The sequence below is a fragment of the Mchenga conophoros genome, linkage group LG7 (genome assembly GCF_057382185.1).
Source record: "Mchenga conophoros isolate Kocher_MC1m ecotype Shallow Benthic linkage group LG7, M_conophoros_male_GT1.1, whole genome shotgun sequence".
Classification (NCBI taxonomy): Eukaryota; Metazoa; Chordata; class Actinopteri; order Cichliformes; family Cichlidae; genus Mchenga; species Mchenga conophoros.
The window spans coordinates 35,950,542-35,967,942 of NC_140532.1; the positions used below are offsets into that span (position 1 = coordinate 35,950,542).

At 41.5% G+C, this 17,401-nt stretch overlaps 1 protein-coding gene across 2 annotated transcripts in view; it reads left to right on the forward strand.

Moving 5' to 3' along the window:
- The first annotated feature begins 1,125 nt into the window (after positions 1-1,125).
- The window catches only part of dpysl2b (dihydropyrimidinase like 2b), a 31,996-nt gene continuing 15,720 nt past the window's right edge, over positions 1,126-17,401 (forward strand). The window contains exons 1-3 of one of the 2 annotated variants that reach the window (XM_085279082.1): positions 1,126-1,850; positions 14,943-15,031; positions 15,823-16,007. In XM_085279082.1, coding sequence (XP_085135208.1) covers positions 1,584-1,850; positions 14,943-15,031; positions 15,823-16,007 — 541 coding nt within the window. In that variant the 5' untranslated portion in view covers positions 1,126-1,583. Of the gene's footprint in view, positions 1,851-5,357; positions 5,702-14,942; positions 15,032-15,822; positions 16,008-17,401 lie in introns of those variants that run through there. The other variant, XM_085279083.1, reaches the window with a different exon arrangement.

The following is a 17,401-nucleotide window of genomic DNA, read 5'->3' on the forward strand; positions in this document are numbered from 1 at the left end:
TCTCTACAACTCTGCATCGTATTTATCTGTTTAGCTGTTGGGATATTTGAGCTTCCAACAGAGAATTAGCTATGTGCAGTTTGAATAAAACATTACAGGCCAGTTTTATAGAACAATAATATCATCCCTTTCTAACAGATTCACCTTAGTGAAGGATGTGTAACTTATATCTAATGGCTTAATATAGGTTTGATAAAGTATTTTCTTTTTTTCATCACATTATGAAATTTCAACCAACAGCTGAATCACAAGGCTGAAGTTGTGGCAGAGCTGAGAAAGCCATCATTACCCTTGCGTTAAAGGTGAGAAATTGGTAGTTTCGAAACAAAACGTGGAATTCTATCTTTTCTTAATTGAAATTGTATTCCTCTATATGGTTCTGGTTAGTTTTGAAGGGGTGGGTCTTACATGGAAAATATGATGTCACACACTCTACGTACATTACGTTGCTTGGGGCTGCCATATGTCCTGTAGGAAGTGGTAAAAGTAAAAGAAACAGATAAAAGACAAACTAAATAAATAATAACAGCTCAAATCATTTAAGTAACTTGTAATACAAGGGAGAGAGCGTCCACATGTCCCCACTTCCTTTCCCCTTAAGTGGCTGAACTTTATGATTTGACTACAAATCAAATGGAAGCTGGAGTTGAAACTTGAGCAAGTGCTGGACACACCTGAGGGGTGTGTGTGTGTGTGTGTGTGTGTGTGTGTGTGTGTGTGTGTGTGTGTGTGTGTGTGTGTGTGTGTGTGTTGGAGCCCGGGGTGTGGTGCTGAAGGGACAGCTATCCTCATTGTTGGACTGGGTGTGACTTTGAGGAACTCTCCATGGTGCTGGGCCACTCTTGACCTCAAACATCCGACAGAGACGCCCTGCAGAGACATTTAAAGACTGCACGCCACGCTTTAATTATTACATTACACAGCTCTCTGGCGGGCAGGACAGCTGCGAGGACACTGTCTCCGGGTTAAATAGAGCTACAGCGAACAAGTCTTCAGTTTGGACAAGTGAGAGCGCAATATTTCCGGACATTCAGCTGTGATGCGCTCCCGATAGTGCCAGTCTGGACGGTTTCATTCGGGCTACAGGTAATCCCTCATTGGGAAACATCCTCCTCCTCCACCCTATAGGATCTCTTTGTGACAAAGCCAGACTTTAGGTCTCTCCCTCATATGCTGATTTATAACTCAAACAGCTGTGGGCAAGGAGCTAATTTAGACTCATGAGTAAGCAAATCAGAATTGTTGCTGATCTGTGGCGGAATCACTGACAAGCAATATAGCAGAAGGCTGTCTCACATCTTTCCCTAATATCAGATATTACGTGGATTCATTTTGCACTTCTCTCTCCACCGTGAGAGTGTGTGTGTATCTTTTTTTTCTCGAGCAGCATTAGCTTTACTGATTTTTTCCAGCTTTGGTCACAGTGCGACCACCTGCGATTGAAAACCGGCAAAGGCGGTGGCTGTCCAAGCGCACAGCGCTGAGGGAAGGGGAAAAAACCGGACAACACAACAAGCTGAGACTCCGAGCATCTGTGCAGCTACACACCGCTAAACCCAATCACAACCAACCGCCTGGAAGGGATGTCGACCGCCGGGGAAATGCCAGCTTTCTTTCAGAGGATGGGCTCCGAGAGCCCGGCCAGGCCCAGGCAGAAATTCTGTGGCGTGTTCTGTCCAGTGGAAGGTTCCTCGGACAGCAAGACGCTGGACTTTGATGCACTCTCGGCGTGCAGGGGCAGGAGTGACGGGCGAGTCATTGACCGACAGACCGACATCTCCCAGCCGAGGAAGGTAGAGATAAGGGAGAGCACAGGGAAAGAGGCTCTGCAGAATCTCGATGATAAACGGGTAATTTTCTCCGATTTTGCATGCCGATTGTGTATATTTTACACCTCTCCTTCCCAGTCTTCCTCCTTTTGTCTTTCTTTCTCTACATTTATCATTCCAGCTCTCATTTATTTCATCCAACATTCAGCTTTTTGCACACACCCGCGCCATTTTTCATCTACAATCGCATCAGTCACAGAGCCTTTGCCACTCAGCAGAGTTTGTTTAAGCATACACATCCAGTTTATGCCAGACAACTTGCCATGACTACATTTCCCAGAAAGCACTATGATGTAACAGAGTCGCTGGCCCTCAGTTAGAGGGCCCACCATGCAGAAATGCCAGAGGGAGTGGCTCTGTTAGTCAGAGTCCTTAACAGCACAGTGCAGCTGGCTGTTGGTGAAGGAAACACTGTTAACAGGTCTGCACGAGAAAGAAAAAATAAACATATGTGTCATCTACCATGGCATGATTTAAATAGGAGGCACACCTTTGTGAACACATCAGCCTGGTTGCTTTTGCAAGGTGATGCAGGGTTGGACCATTGCAGCATTACTGCCCTTGAGATCTCTCGTTCTTTTAACAGCAGAACTGAGTTGATGGACAGGCTCAACCTGACCTGCATGACTTGCAGGAAAATCTATCACGTCTTTTACTGCTGCTTCAAGCAGTTATTCAGGTTTTAGTGATTGGTGGTCAACCCACATCTGTACTTCCTTTACTTAATACTCAAGCACTCAGGATGCTGTTAAAAGCTTTGGGCGTTGGTGTTGAGCCCTTTTATCATGTTACATATTGATCGGAAGCATTCGCCACACAACCCACTCCCTACTCTCTTCCATCTCTTCAAGTCATATATGATTAGTTAGTTGCTCTTCACTTTTCTGATGTGAGAGCTTACTTCACAAACACAGACTTCACAGACTTAATTGATGTGATCTTCAATATCAGTGATGTCATTATTACAGGAGATGCATTTCAGCGTTGCGTTCTTCAAAAGCAAGCTGACATTTTAGGACTGTGGTGGATAAAATGCGACACAACAGCGCTGCAGTGCATGTTTACTCAGCTATTGTGTGTAAATGTGGGTTCGCTGCACTCGCAATTTCTAGTTTTACTTCTGCTCCACTCAATTTCAGAGGCACACACTGCACTTTGTAACCCACACCATTTATTGTACACTTATTGTAAAGTAAGCTTTACAGACTTAATTAATAACACGTTAAGATAAAACTCTATTGAATTCATGTAAATGTACATGATTTTTTAGCACTGATTTCCAGCTCCATGTTTGAATCCATGGACTCTACTAGAGTAGGTTTGCACAAGTCACAATTTAGAATAATCCTTCTCTATCTCATATTAAACCTTTGTGCAGATCCTCTGTCTGAAACAAGGCATGTAACTCCCTTTAGCCTCCTTTTAAACCAGCATTCCTCTGATTGGCGATCAGTGGTAAACAGAAGGTTTGAAAAGCAGGTAGGTGGAGCTGTTTGCCTAAGATCACCATATTTTGGATAACAACTCTCTATGATGTCATACGGAGCCAAGAGCATAAAAAACTGTCTGAAACATGTTGTTAGAGCAGTCTGAAGCCTGAGCTTTTGTCTCATGGGGATTACATGTACTTACATAACATGTAAACTCATTATGTTAAACTTTGGCCCTCTTTAATATGGCTATTCAAATTAAGAAAATAAGAAAAACTGAGTTTGTGACTGAATTGACAACTTTTACTGTGGTTTTACAGACATTTATATAACAAATGAACTTTAGATAGCAATTTCTTGCCTTAAGGACTTTGTTTGCAGTTGTTTTTTAATGCACCTTGGGCAATCTGATTACATGCGGATGGCTAAGAGGCATCACTGTTTACAACTGTTTATCACATGTCTCCAAGGCTTCTGTACATATTTCACAACCGGCTTCGTCACTTCCACTGGAAGGTTAAAGGACACTGTCCCTTTTCTCTCCCTTGCACATTAAGAAAACAAAGTAATGGTTATAGCAGCTGTTGAGACTGGCAGGAAAATGTCATCCGTGTCCATGGCATTAAAAAAAAGAAACACCACATGCTGCACTAATGACATATTTTCCTGTTACATCCTTGTCAGGGACACATCAAGACAAAAGCATTACAGACTACTTTGGTAAGTCCTGTGGCTGATCAGCTGCACATCATGATGTGAATCTACTGTTCCACAAAGAATCCTTATGCCTAGCGGAAGACCGTGGAGGCCATGCTTTAAGCGTATACACCAAATTTGGACCCTAACATTTGGATGTCACAGCAGAAGTCGAGGCTTATCAGTCAAGGCAACATTTTTTAATCTTCCATTGTTTAATTTTAGTAAGCCAAACTGTAGCTTTACCTTCCAGTTCTTAGCTGGCAGAAGCAGCGTGGTCTTCTGCTTTAAAGTTTGATGCGTTCTTCTCAGATCTCTGATTTTTTTTCTGTTTTTGGACTATTCTCTGTAAACCCTGGAGATGGGTTTGTGGGAGTGAGCAGTTTTCTTAATGCCGATACCATCCTGTCTGGCACCAACAATCAAAGTCACAAAGTCACTTAAATCACCTTTCTTTCTCATCCTGATGCTCGGTTTGAACTTCAGCAGGTCATCTTGACCATGTCAACATGCCTCAGTGGGTTGACTTGCTGCCATGTAATCAGCTGATTATATATTTGAGTGAACAAGCAACCGAACAGGTTTACCTAATAAAGTGTCTAATGAGTGTATATTTGCTGCTGTCTACTAATAATCTTATTTCCCAGAATGCATTTTAAAATCAGGTGTAAACACAGACATAAAAACTACAAACGGTTTTCAAACTTTGGTCTTAAAGGAACTGTGTCAGTTCAAATACATATTTTTTCTATTTATAAATAAGCACAAAACAAAATTTAGCGGAGAGCCTCTGAGTACAAAATATATCTGGTTAAGCTCAATTGACTACTTTTGGTAATCTTACACTGCTTTAACCTGTTATAGATAAATAATAAAGTTAACTGTGTACTGAGGAAGAACATTTTAAAAATGAAAGCAGAGTTTATCACATTTCTTTTACTATGAAGTGAAGTCTTCTCGATCGGTCTTTGATTAAAAATAAAAATGCAAACACTAAGTAAATCTCGAACAATGTCGGACTATTTTGTCTGTCAGCATTTGCCAAACACACAAAAGGCCAAATTTCCATTCCCGTGATTCCAGGTTTACCCATTTCTCAAATAGTGCTGTAATCCCAACTTGTATTGAGAACCATTCAAGTTGATCAGATCTGGAAACAGGTGAAATCACGTCACCCTGCCTGAGCCTGAGCTCTTGCTCGCTCTAATAACACCCCCACCTTCAGACACACAGCAGATAATATGAGGTAAGATGGCTGCTGGCTGTTTCTTCATTTGTTCCTTCGGTGGATGTTTGCAGGCTGCACTCCCTGCTTGCCTGCCTTCCCTAATCCGGCGAAAGCAATTGATGGCATTAGTGTGCTTCTCTGCTGTCAATGGAGCAGGGCGAGGCTCTGCGCATGCTCCGTGGGGTTCTTTTATTGGGAAGAGGCTCTCGAGCGGTCCCTCCCTCCCCTCTTGTCTGACTCCGTCTGGGAAGGAACGGTTTGGTGCATCGGCGGAGACCGGGAGGCTGCCAGGATCCGGAGTTGAGCGATAGTTTGATTCTTCACGTCTGTGGCCTCCTGCAGATCACCCGTGTCTGTGTAGTCTTCCCCCCTATTTATCTTCATCACCATCATCCTCACTACAGCCCGGCAGCCAGCGGTAATCCGTCCCGTTTGCATTTCTAGCGGTCTGCGGCGCACACGAAACACCGGTGAAGATGTCTGGCTACCAAGGCAAAAAGAACATTCCCCGCATCACAGTGAGTGCTCGGGTGTTTTCACGTTTGGAGTGGCAGTGAGTGGGTCCAGCCTGGCTGGTGTGGGCCTGCGGGGTGTGTTTGCAGGATGTCACCGGGGCGGCATGGTCCCTGCGCCGCTGCGCTCCTCGACGATCCAGGGCAATGGCGCAAGAGTTGATCTCCTAAAAGAAATTCCAAAATAAAATAAAAGCGTTTTGTAGATGGTTTTCTGTTTCGCTGTGAGATCGAAAGCACACGAGGGTCGAGAAATCAATGAGGCCAGCGATAGTATGGTGAGGCTGAAATTTTCGTGTTTTTATTTATTTATTTATTTATTTGCAGCATCTTTGCGACAAGTGCTTATGTCCGGATAAACCCGAGCTCTCGCTTTACATTAGAGTATCCATTGTTTGTGCACATTCACGCCACCCCTGCATTTCTTCTTCCGTGCCATGCATGACAGTTGAGATTTCACGCCGGTGGTCTTTGTTAGACTGTGTCTGGTGGCCGGGTATCACTGCACACCAACTGGTGGAGCAAATGCTTCCCTGCATCCGCTCCACGGCTCAGTACCCGGCTGTTTCTTTTAACCTTAGCGTCTTTTCCTTTTTTTTAAAGCCATCCTTGATATATATATATATATATATCTATACATATATCTCTCTATATTTAGAGAGAGATATATATATAGCCGTTTAGAAGGCACAAAAGGCTTTAAGATACATTCAGTGTGTCATTGTGGAGCAGATTATTTCCCCGAATTCATAGCGAAGCTGCAGGGATGTGGTGCTTCAATGGAAAGTGGAGAATAGGGAGGGGATGGGAGGGGAGCCAGGGAAGGGAGGGGACAGTGGGTCCTATTTCCTTCCATGCCTGTCTTTCAGCTGTGTAATGAAGGGAAGATGCATATAGGCAGAGCTGATCAGGGAGGAGGTCACTGCCTTTTCATCCTGATGTCAATGAGCTGAAACAATGGTGAAGAGTGACCCAGAAGAGCCTGTTTGAAAGCCATACAGATGGATCTGCACCTTCTAATTGTGGACTTACTAAACAAAGCATTCAAGCAGCAGGATATGAAGCATCATTATCCTGTTATCTAGCAGGCCCACGCTCCCCAAAGGTTTCACCAAGCTAGGAAAACTTCTTCAGTCTGAGGAGATCATAGCACAAGCATGATTATGGTCACGGGTTGTCTCTGAGATATGTGCTGATTAGTAGATTATAAGAATTGTTTTATTCAATAAAGTTTTCTTTTGATCAGCTAATCGATTAATTGGAGCTTTCTCTGCCAGAGTTATTTCAGAGCCACGGCCTGACCCACATTATGCAGAGCTGTTAGCCTTTTGTGTCATGGTAGCCAAAGCAAACTGTAATTGGAGTGTCTAAGTGGTTGACTGTTCATGTAGCTCTCATCAACTTCAGATTTAACTGAAATAATAGTTCTTTAAAAGAGACACACGTCTCTATGTACGTACACTGAAGCAGATCCACATCATGGAAAGATTGATGCTTAATATATATTTCTAGCAATAATATGAAAAATTCTCCTCTGTGTTAATATCATGCATCACTTGGTGATAACTGGCAACCTCTCACGTGAATAATTTTCCTCAGTTCTCTCTCTTAACTGCTTGAGACACAGCAGATGGATGGTGGAAAGATCAGAGGATTAGTGGGTGTTGTAGTCAGACCTAACTGGATAGACTGTCTATTCTTAAACAGAGCATGAAAGACAAAAGAAATGAGTCAGAGTCAGAGGGGATCTCTTGAAGATCTAGCAGAGGGATCAGAGGAGAATGTGAGGAAGATGTTACTGGAACTGTAAACTGTAGATGCTGGAAAGTAGCATTCTGGTTGGTTCCCGTGGACCTGAAAAGGCATTATTAGGAGGCATGGATGACCTTATTAAACCAAAAAGACACTCAAGAGGAAATGAAGGTTACACTGAATTAAAAGTAAACAGCAAATGCTGAAGTAGATGCAAATGAGCCCCTTGCCTTCCGCACCTTTCTTCATAGACCACTCAAATCAGTATGAATTACATATTTTACTGAATTTGAATATTTTCATTGAACTGGGTGGAGCACTGGGCTCCATAGAACAGTTTAGCCAGATGGACATGGGTCAGCTGCACAGACAGGGACAGACTTAGGGCGGCTCTCATCAAATATGAATGAACCTCTGCAAGTTCACCACCTGGACTTGGTGCTTCTGTGTGACTTCAGAACCAGATTCATACAACAAGATCATTGAAACTGAACAACTAGCCAAGCAGGGCTGACACTGTTTATTTTTTAAAATGTTATTAGCCATTAAATATGAATTTTGGAGTCTACAACATATCATCCACTCCTTCAATTTCTGATGGGTTTAAGCAGAGATGCTCAGACCACCTCTCCCAAGCACCGGCTCTAGCTTTACTAAAGCATTGCCAAGCCACCTGAGAGAGATGATATCTCCAGTGTGTCCTGGGTCTGCCCTGATCTGGGATCTCTTACCAGTTGGACATGCCCACAAAACCTCACCTAGGAGGCACCCAGGAGTCTTTAAGATGCCCGAACCGCCTCAAATTTAAAGACGTTCTATCACTTTCTACAACTGGTATTGTCACAGTTGACAGTTTTGGTGGTGAAACAGTTAAATATTTAGTCCGTCAACAAGTTGTGTCATTTATTAGGAATGTGATCAATTTATAAAGTTCAAATGTGCTGATTCTGCAGTCTGTTCTCTGTTTTGTGTCACTGTGGACAGACTATATTTGGCCTTTAAACTGGTGCTTGAGCAGAACCTTTAATAGATGCTTATCACTCTTCATGCTGGCATTCGAAAGATTAAACCCAGAGTCGATCCATCAGAAAACAAATGAACAGATTCAAAAAGAATCCCTGAAAAGAAAACCGGAGTAATGTTTGCACTTGAGATGCTGCAAGTGGAAAAATATTTTCTCATTTTTGCTTGATGAAAACATAACTGATTAGTAAGCAGAAAAAATGGTTCAATCAGTTACATTTCCTTTGATGCATTTATTGATTGATTGGCTCTTTCAGCTCTAGAATGAGGGTGAGTTATTTCAGTGAAGGCTATAAATACAGATAAAAGTAAATCAAGAACAAGAAGGCTGTTTAAATGCAGCTCCAGTGAATGAGGTAAAAATAGAGCGAGGCTATTATAAGACTGTCCTGGATTAAAGTCTCAGTGGCTACAATCCTCAGCAAATGAAGGATCATTAAGTAGTGTGCTACTATAACATACCTTTAGTAGAGCAGTGTCTCTGGTGACAGTGCAGTGCATGTGTAGTCACTTCAAACGTGGCTGGAGTGAGTTCACGCAGCTATCTCACCCTGCAACGCAGCCCGGAGTGCCTTCTCTTCACACATCACACTACGCTCCTAATCAGCCACCCACTGACTCAACCTTGTTTTTTTTTTTTCCTTTTCTTTTATTCCCCCCACCTCTCAGGATCATCCCGAATTCCCCCATTCATAAAGCCAGAAGTCAGGGAGACTGTACAGCATGTATCAACTCTGCTGTTATTCAGCTGCTGAGCAGAGGGGAATGCTGTTGAGCAACAGTATCGCAGCTCCTCCGGCTGCGCTATGTCACAGGAAAAAGGTCAATGAATGTATTCTTTTTCAAGTTTGAGATTAATTAAACAATTTTGTAGTCAAAGAGAAAGTTTAAATTTAGTTTTGCATTTCAATTGGGAATTTAGGCTAGTTTACTTTCTATTTCAGTGGTAGGGGTTTAAGTTATGAGTTAGTGGAAAAAAGTTTTTAAGTCAAATTTTCAGAGAAATAAAGAATGTCATATTTTCATTTCCTGTGAATGTGGGAGGATAACAGAGCAATTTAAGAGACTTTTCAAACTAAATGAGCAAGTTTTAATAGCAAAGAAGAGTGTTTTTATGGATTAAGAGGCTAAAACAATTAAAAACATGGTGATCAGTCATCATGAAAATAAAGTAAAAGTGGAATTTCTTGCATCAAAGGAAGAATCACATTCATCCAATGCATCAAGTGTGTTTTATAAATAAAACAGAAATGACTACTTAGAAAAATTTTGTATCTGTTTTTTCATGTCATTAATGTGCAGATGACTATTTCTGGGAAGTACTTTATTTCCTGTTTTGCACTTTATTTTGAAGGAGCAGAGTGTTTTCCCAGTGGTTGCCTGAACATGTATGGAGATGATTTTAGCAGCGGGCTGTTTTTTGACTAATCCAGGACAAATATAAATCATAATGCTGCATGTCTGACCTGGCAGCCTTCTCCACCTGACTTAACTGTTTCCAGGATATCTTCCATTTGGACAACAACATACAATGTTGCCGGGTTACGTCTAACACTGGCAGACGTTTTCACTGCACCCAAGCTGATTTTGCCCTGATTTTATGAAAGTCAGCAGTTTGAGTACCCAGGCTTCTCTTCTCTTCCTGTGGAGGGTCTTAGTTTTCCTCCGTATGGTGCTGTGGTTTATTAATGTCAGGATTTTAATAATCGCAGCATTTGATTGATGTTGGTGATTTAACAAAACCATTACCTCTGCTTTCCATTATACCCAGTCTGTTTCTTTTTCTTAAGCACAATGTTTTACGTTATTAATAATACCTGTAAAAATTATAAGGATCTCTCATAACCTCATGAGAAGTATTATGTAAATCTACACTTCTCCTTAGCTTCGTAGAGCTTTTAATTCATTGTTTTTACGCCCCAAAGCACTGCAGAGTCCATACCCCTCTAACTAAATGAGAAAAAGGCCCATCTAGTGATCATCTGGTGAGTAAAGCATACATTTAGCAGCTAAACATAACGACAGAAACAACATTTCTGAAAAAATTTATCTTTAGACACAGGCTTTCCTGCTGTGCTGATAGTGTGACAGAGAACAAGACAGATTTTTACTAACCTGTCTGTTTTATACTTTGTTATTTTGCTGATGGCTAACCATGATATGCAGAGTTTACCAGCCTTGCTGGGACTTGTTTCTTGATCTCTTTCCATGTAAAATTCAGTTTTATTTAATCCAATGTGAATCCAGCTGATATACTTTAATGATATTTAGAAACAGAGTGTATGAGATATTCTAAAGTGATCCCTACTGGATGGAAAAACTGATCCACAATATACATCTCGGGGTTAAAGTGCTAACAACATGCCTGCGGGATGGATTAAAAATGAGATATTTCTATGTTAGAGCTATTTAAAATCTAATGCCAGCAATGTGTTAACAGCATGGATATTAAAAAAAATGGACATAGTCATCAATTGTTGGTTTTCGACACTGTTAAGCTTCAACATCAGTGTTTTGTCCATCACCATGTTGGGTTTTTTTGGAACTGGAAGTTACCTTATGGATCAAAGATTGGAGTCATCAAAAGTGTAAAAGATGAAAGTAGCTGCTGCGATGTCATCTATTGCAACCTTACTGGTTAATGATTTATGATTGTCAACAAGCGTGCCGCTTTATACCATATCAATGTTGATGCATGATATGACCAATACTTACATAACAGATTTAATATGACCCAAAATACCTTTTTTTCTCTCGTATACTTCTATAGAACTGGAAGTCTTTTCTAATGGCTTTCAGATAGAATCCATCCAGCTTCTATCACTTATCTAAGTCCAGCTTGTGGGGGCAGCAGTCTAATTAGAGAAACCCAGACCTCCCTCTCCCCCAGCAACCTCCTCCCCTTCAGCTGGCTCATATTAGTGTGGAGGAGTGGCTGCGCTACTCTTTGTCTCTTGTGAATGACCAAACTCCTCACTGTATCTCTAAGGGAGGTTATTTGTATGTGCGATCTCATTCTTTTGCTCAGTCACTACCCAGAGCTCGTAGCAAAGTACACTGAGGGTACATTGGCTAATTAGCCCTAACTAGACTTTCACTCAAGAAGATAAGTACAACCCCCCCAAGAACTTCTGGTATCGTCAGTACATAATAGTGAGGGTTAATATTATTCAGGTATTACATTACAAAGGCACCAAATGCAAACACACACCCAGATAGATGATTTACAAAGAAATTCCTGCCACTCAGAGTTGTTATGAAGGAGGAAGGAATCCATAGAGGACAAAACTATATTTTGTACCCAGCTGTAAATGTGCACTTCAGTTCTCTAATATAGAAGTCTGTGGGGATTGACTCGAGCCTCAGGAGGCACAGAGACGAGCTGGAGTTGTTGTTTCAGCTCTGGACGTTGCCCCTTCCAGTCACAAGCTCTTATAGCTAAGGTAAAACAAATAAACACAAACAAAACATTAGTCATAGATATCTAAATTATCCACACTTCACAGTAATTAAAGTTGCAGACAATCTCATAATACTTAAGGAAATAAATTTGTCTAAAACTGACACTTATCATTAACAAAAGACAGACAACACAGCAGGCTTCTGAGCTTCATTATCCCACAGTTTGAGTCACGTGTTCACTCCTGTTTTCTGGAGGGCTCAGTTTTAGGCTCTGTTGATACTGCGTCCCACTGCACTGCAGTTTTTTGGCATCTATCAGCAGATAGAAAAGGAGCCATGAACTGTTTGCCCCTTTGGTGTGGGTGGGACTTATTTATGCTCTGTCTCCATGCTCCGCCCACTATGCCGAAAGTATTACACTAGTCCAGGATGTTTTGTTTGAGGAAACAGAGGTGAAGGAGGTTGAGGAAAGTTACTGTGTTAAACAAAATATTCAGTGATTGTTTTTATAAGTGTCCTAATTACGTTACAGATCAGGTTTTTTTTAATGCTCATTGAACTGTTTTTGCCTTGTATGCAATCTCAGTAAGGTTGTAGGTTGTAGCCTGGAATGTAAACACAGTAGTTTAGTAACAGTGGGCCCATTGAGCTTTATCCACATCCTGTTTGTGAGCTCTGAAAAAGTTCCCACGAAGGAAAGGTCACTGTCATGCTTGGCACAGATCCAGTACAATCACACGCTCTGTCACACGACCCCTGCGAGCTTTAAAACAATTGAATTATTTTAAAGCACGGTTCTGGATTCAGGGACACTAATTGTTCTGCAAATACAGCTCTATATGAAACAGCGCAATAGGTGCAATTTTGTGAGAAGGGCTGCAGTGTCTTGGCAAAGTTCAGTGAGTAATGTGATAATGACAGTCATGACGGGGCGCATGATGTAACGGCATATTTCAAAGCAGTTGTTGGGAGGAAAACGGGCCAGCAGCGGGCTGGAGCGAAGCCAGTCGCTCAACCAGAGCACTCTGTTCCACACAGATCGAAGATTACCACATGATCTATCTGCATTAGTTCCATCACTGCTGTCAGAGTGTGGCCACACCTTTCAGATGACAACTGCAAGGCATTTTCCAGAAGCTGCTGCAGTCAGCTGAAGTTGTTTTACTGTGTACTTTACTCCATTCTATATTTCATCCAGAAGAATACGGGGTATTGCTAATATGTGAAACGTTAGTACACATGTGAGGAAAAAAATGCTTCAAAAGCAGTCATAAGGAAATTTGGATAGGTATATATATCTGAGATCATTGTGTGAGGACTTTGTTTTTTCCTATTCAGGGGTACTACTGTACATGGAAAAGGGTTTAAAGCTTTTGTGGCTCCTGAGGGAACTGCGGATCTGATGGACATCACTTGAGTCAGTGGCCGTCAAAGCTGAAGACTATGAAACTGAAATTATTGGGCAGCCATCTTGAGGCTGCATTTACCTCTGCTAGTAAAAAACAGCTGAGGTCCTTCACACTGGGGTCTGGTTATGAATGGCATTGTTGGTCCCAGTCAAAATTTTCCCCCTGCAACAGCACTAAAGTTATGCAAAAGAAGTGCATATTTATGGAGCGTTTCTTTGCAACATCCATCATTTTTTTAAAACCATTAATCTGTTTATATTTTTAAGACTTTCCTGTAGTAAATATTGAATGTTGGTCATTAAAACCACCAAATAGACCAACTTAGTCTGTTTACATACTAAGCTAAAAGATATTCAGTTTATTTATTTATTTTTTTAAGTGAGCTAAATAAGTTTGCGTTATTTCTACATATGTGGCTGTGTTATATAAACAACCTATTAGGTAATATTTTACAGAGCTGGCTTATGGTTTGTGCTGCCTGCAGCACAGCAGTTGTCCTCTGGGCTGAAGCTGCTGGCCTGGCAGCAGCCAGTGGCAGCGCCTCAAACAGAGCAGCCTTTGTTAGAAGGGGGAACGCTGGAGCCCTTGTGACATAGCTGCCACTCCCTTTCTTGGAGAGAGGGCCAGGGCCTCCCCGGGGTGGCTCGAAGGAGGGACTGTGGAGGTGGTAGACTCCCCCCTCCTCCCCGTCCTCTCTCCAGCATAGAGACAAGTGGCACGGCAGCAGGCATGGATGATTGATTACACGCTCAGTGGCCTGATTGGTTCTCTCTCACGTCTGTTTGTGCGATAATTCGACCACATGAAGGGGGCAGATGGGTGTGTCTGGAGGCGGGCTGCTGTCTTTATTGTCCGAGCAGTGAATGATTTCCCTAATTTTGCTTTTAAAGCAAAGATCAAGTGATCCACCAGTGAGAGGAGCGGTGATGAAAATGCACTGGGCCCTCTCTTTGCTCTCAGCACAGGGATCTAGAAGTTTGTTGTTCTTCTTAATTTGGAGATAATGCTTTGTGTACTGCAGATGTTCACTAATCCCATTTTAAAGCAGTCAGACTGTTTGAATCCAGTCCCCTCCTTAGATTAACGTCTTTTCTTTGTCCGTATTCATCTTCTTTTCACAATGTCTTTCCACCGCCAGCCTGACATAAACAGTGTCACAGTGAAAACATCCACACACAAAAAAAACTGGTGCTGGTCCAAACATCCCAGCTCTTAATACTCTTTTACCCCCTGCCCCTCCAATCAGCCACCCCCACCGGATCAGTGTGTTAGAGTATTAAGAGTGTGTACAGTGTGTTTACAGATATCTGTATGCGTGTGTGTTTGCAGAATAGGAAAGCCAGTGTCAGCTGAGAGACAATGCACAGCCATGTGTTCCTTATCAGACGGCAGCCTAAAAAGGCCAAGCAGAGCCAGTATTTATGTTTTGCTGTGATTGTTGCCAATCCACTCCTTGAAGTGACATTTCCCAAAACGTCTTTCATCAAATGCCCTTAATCCAGCATCCAGTTGAGCCAAATCGGATACTCACCCTTGTAAGCGTATTTTTATAGGCGGCTATAAATCCATGTCTTTTACAGGGTTGTTATTCCTACAGATTAACTCAAGCTGTTTTTTTAAACAAAAATGTGCAGCAATTCACCTTCTTTATTGTTTTCCAGAGCGACCGTCTCCTGATCAAAGGGGCCAAGATTGTGAATGATGACCAGTCCTTCTGTGCCGACATCTATATGGAGGATGGAGTCATCAAGTGAGTTTTCCTTTAAGCTGCCGGCAGTTTATTAAAAACCCAACTTTTACCATGTCCATGTTTGAAGCTCTCGGCTGAATCACTACAAACTAACTAAGGGCCTCCTCTGCAGCAAGTAGAGTTTACTACTCATCTCACCATAATCTCACTATGATATACAATTACCTCTAAATAGCACCACAAATAATACATTCTTCTTGCAGAGTGAAAAGTAAACTTGTCATTATTGCCATATAAAATCTTCAGTGTTTAATGTCAAAGTTACCAATAAATGAAACCAGCACTGCCATACTACAATTCTGATCACTTTTTTAGCTTGTCATTATAACTTTTCTGTAAATTCGTTAGGTTAATCGTCATGAAACTAAGCTGTTTTAGTGCCAAAAGTGACTGAGTAGGATGATTTATTTATGATGATGAGCTCTAGCAATGCAGGACAGATATTTTTTCTCAAGTCTGGCTTTTATCAGACGGCCCTGGAGAAAGCTGACAATGCAGTCAGTTTTTAGTTTTGACTGTGTTTGCTATACAAAACAGGAAAAGTTGTGAGTAAGAAGTTAATTACTTTTTTGCAGAGCGTAATGGAAACTGCCACAAAGAAAATGATGAGCATTGATACATACTCAAAAACTACTACCCTAACCCATAAGTATATGAAACCACTAATTACTAAAAAATAGTAAATGTAATTAATGAAATTAAAATGACTAATTCATTTGTAATTCTGCTTTCTAAAATTACTAAGGGTGGTGTAATCAGCAGTTTAAATGTTGCTTTTCTCTTTAACTCAGACAAATCGGGGAAAACCTCATTGTGCCCGGTGGGGTAAAAACCATCGATGCCCATGGTCGGATGCTGATGCCCGGTGGCATCGATGTGCACACTCGTTTCCAGATGCCCGATCGGGGCATGACCGCCGCTGATGACTTCTACCAGGGCTCCAAGGCGGCGCTGGCCGGAGGCACCACCATGATCAGTGAGTTGCTGAGCACAAAGCCCCTGCTGTCTGCAACAGAAGATTCAGAAATGGGTTAAAGTTGGTGTCTGAAAGCTTTGTGTGAGTGAAAGGAAGCTGAGTGTGTCTGTGGTGGGTTTTTCCCCACAGTGATTCTTCATTTACTGATTGGCCCTAATTGAACATGTCTTAATGAGAACAGGAAGCGTGCCAGGCCTGCTCATGAGCAAGCCAAAATATGAACCCATCCATCTGGTCGGAGCACTCTGAGCCATGAGGTGCTGATTGCTGTACATACTGTGTCAGGAAGTTTCCAAAGAGACAGACAGACTCTGTAGTTTGTTTGCTATTATTTTATACACCCTGTTTATGTAATTTTGGCCTGTTGTAGTTGTAGTATTCTGAATTTCTTAATGGTGCTTGCAAAGCCCAGATTTTCTTCTCCTTGGGCTCGTTTCCCTTGCACTTCAAAGTCGTTAAGCTCAAGTTAAGAGTTTAAGCATTAGTTGAAAACTTGTCCGCAGGAATTTCTTTCTACTTCCTTTGAGTTACCATCTATCTGTAGTTTTGTTATGGCTTGGTTTGTCCTAGACATAGTTTTTAAACAGGGCATTGGAGTCAGTTTCAAGTTGTACCCAGATTTAAAAAAAAAAAAACCCAAACTCTTACCCTGTGTTTTATCAGTGATTTTTTTTTTTCTAACAAAATATCGTAAATATAATGTAACAGCAAATCTTGGTTCTTACATTGGTTTAATGGTAATGTTATTTTTAAATTTACATACAAATTTAAAGAGTTGACGTAATGAGCAAAGAAAACAAAGCTAAATGAAAACTTGAACTGTAAATGTCACACTGGCCCTCCCTCTGCTGACTCAACAGGAACACCATCCTCCTCCTGGCAGCAAAACATACTCACACTGCATGCCTTTTTTACCCCAAGCTAAAAGCCGATTGCTGTAGCTCCTCTTAGGGGCTTAGTCAGGTCTGGAATTGGTGTGTAACATCCTGCAGCCTGGTGACACTTGCCAAATAGAGATGATTTCTATAATGAAATGCTCTATTCAATGTAGTTTAGGCTTAATTAAAGGCATCTGAATCCAATCTTAACTACAGACTACATATAAAAGGTACATTTTAGCCACCTTGACACCACTCACTCACTGGTAATAGTCATGTTAGGTTGTTGGGTTTTTCTTGGAGCCAGTAGGGACAATGTTTTGGAGGGATTTGTGATGATATTAGTTAGCAGGGCTTTCACACAATAGATACCTGCTAAATCGTAAATATAATAGTATTAGAATTTCACTCACCAAAACTCAAACATAGACTTCTTATATTGACCTTGTGAGCGTTGTTAAATTTAAACGCGAGTTAAAAAAATTCTATTAATTCACTTTTATTTATATCGTGCCA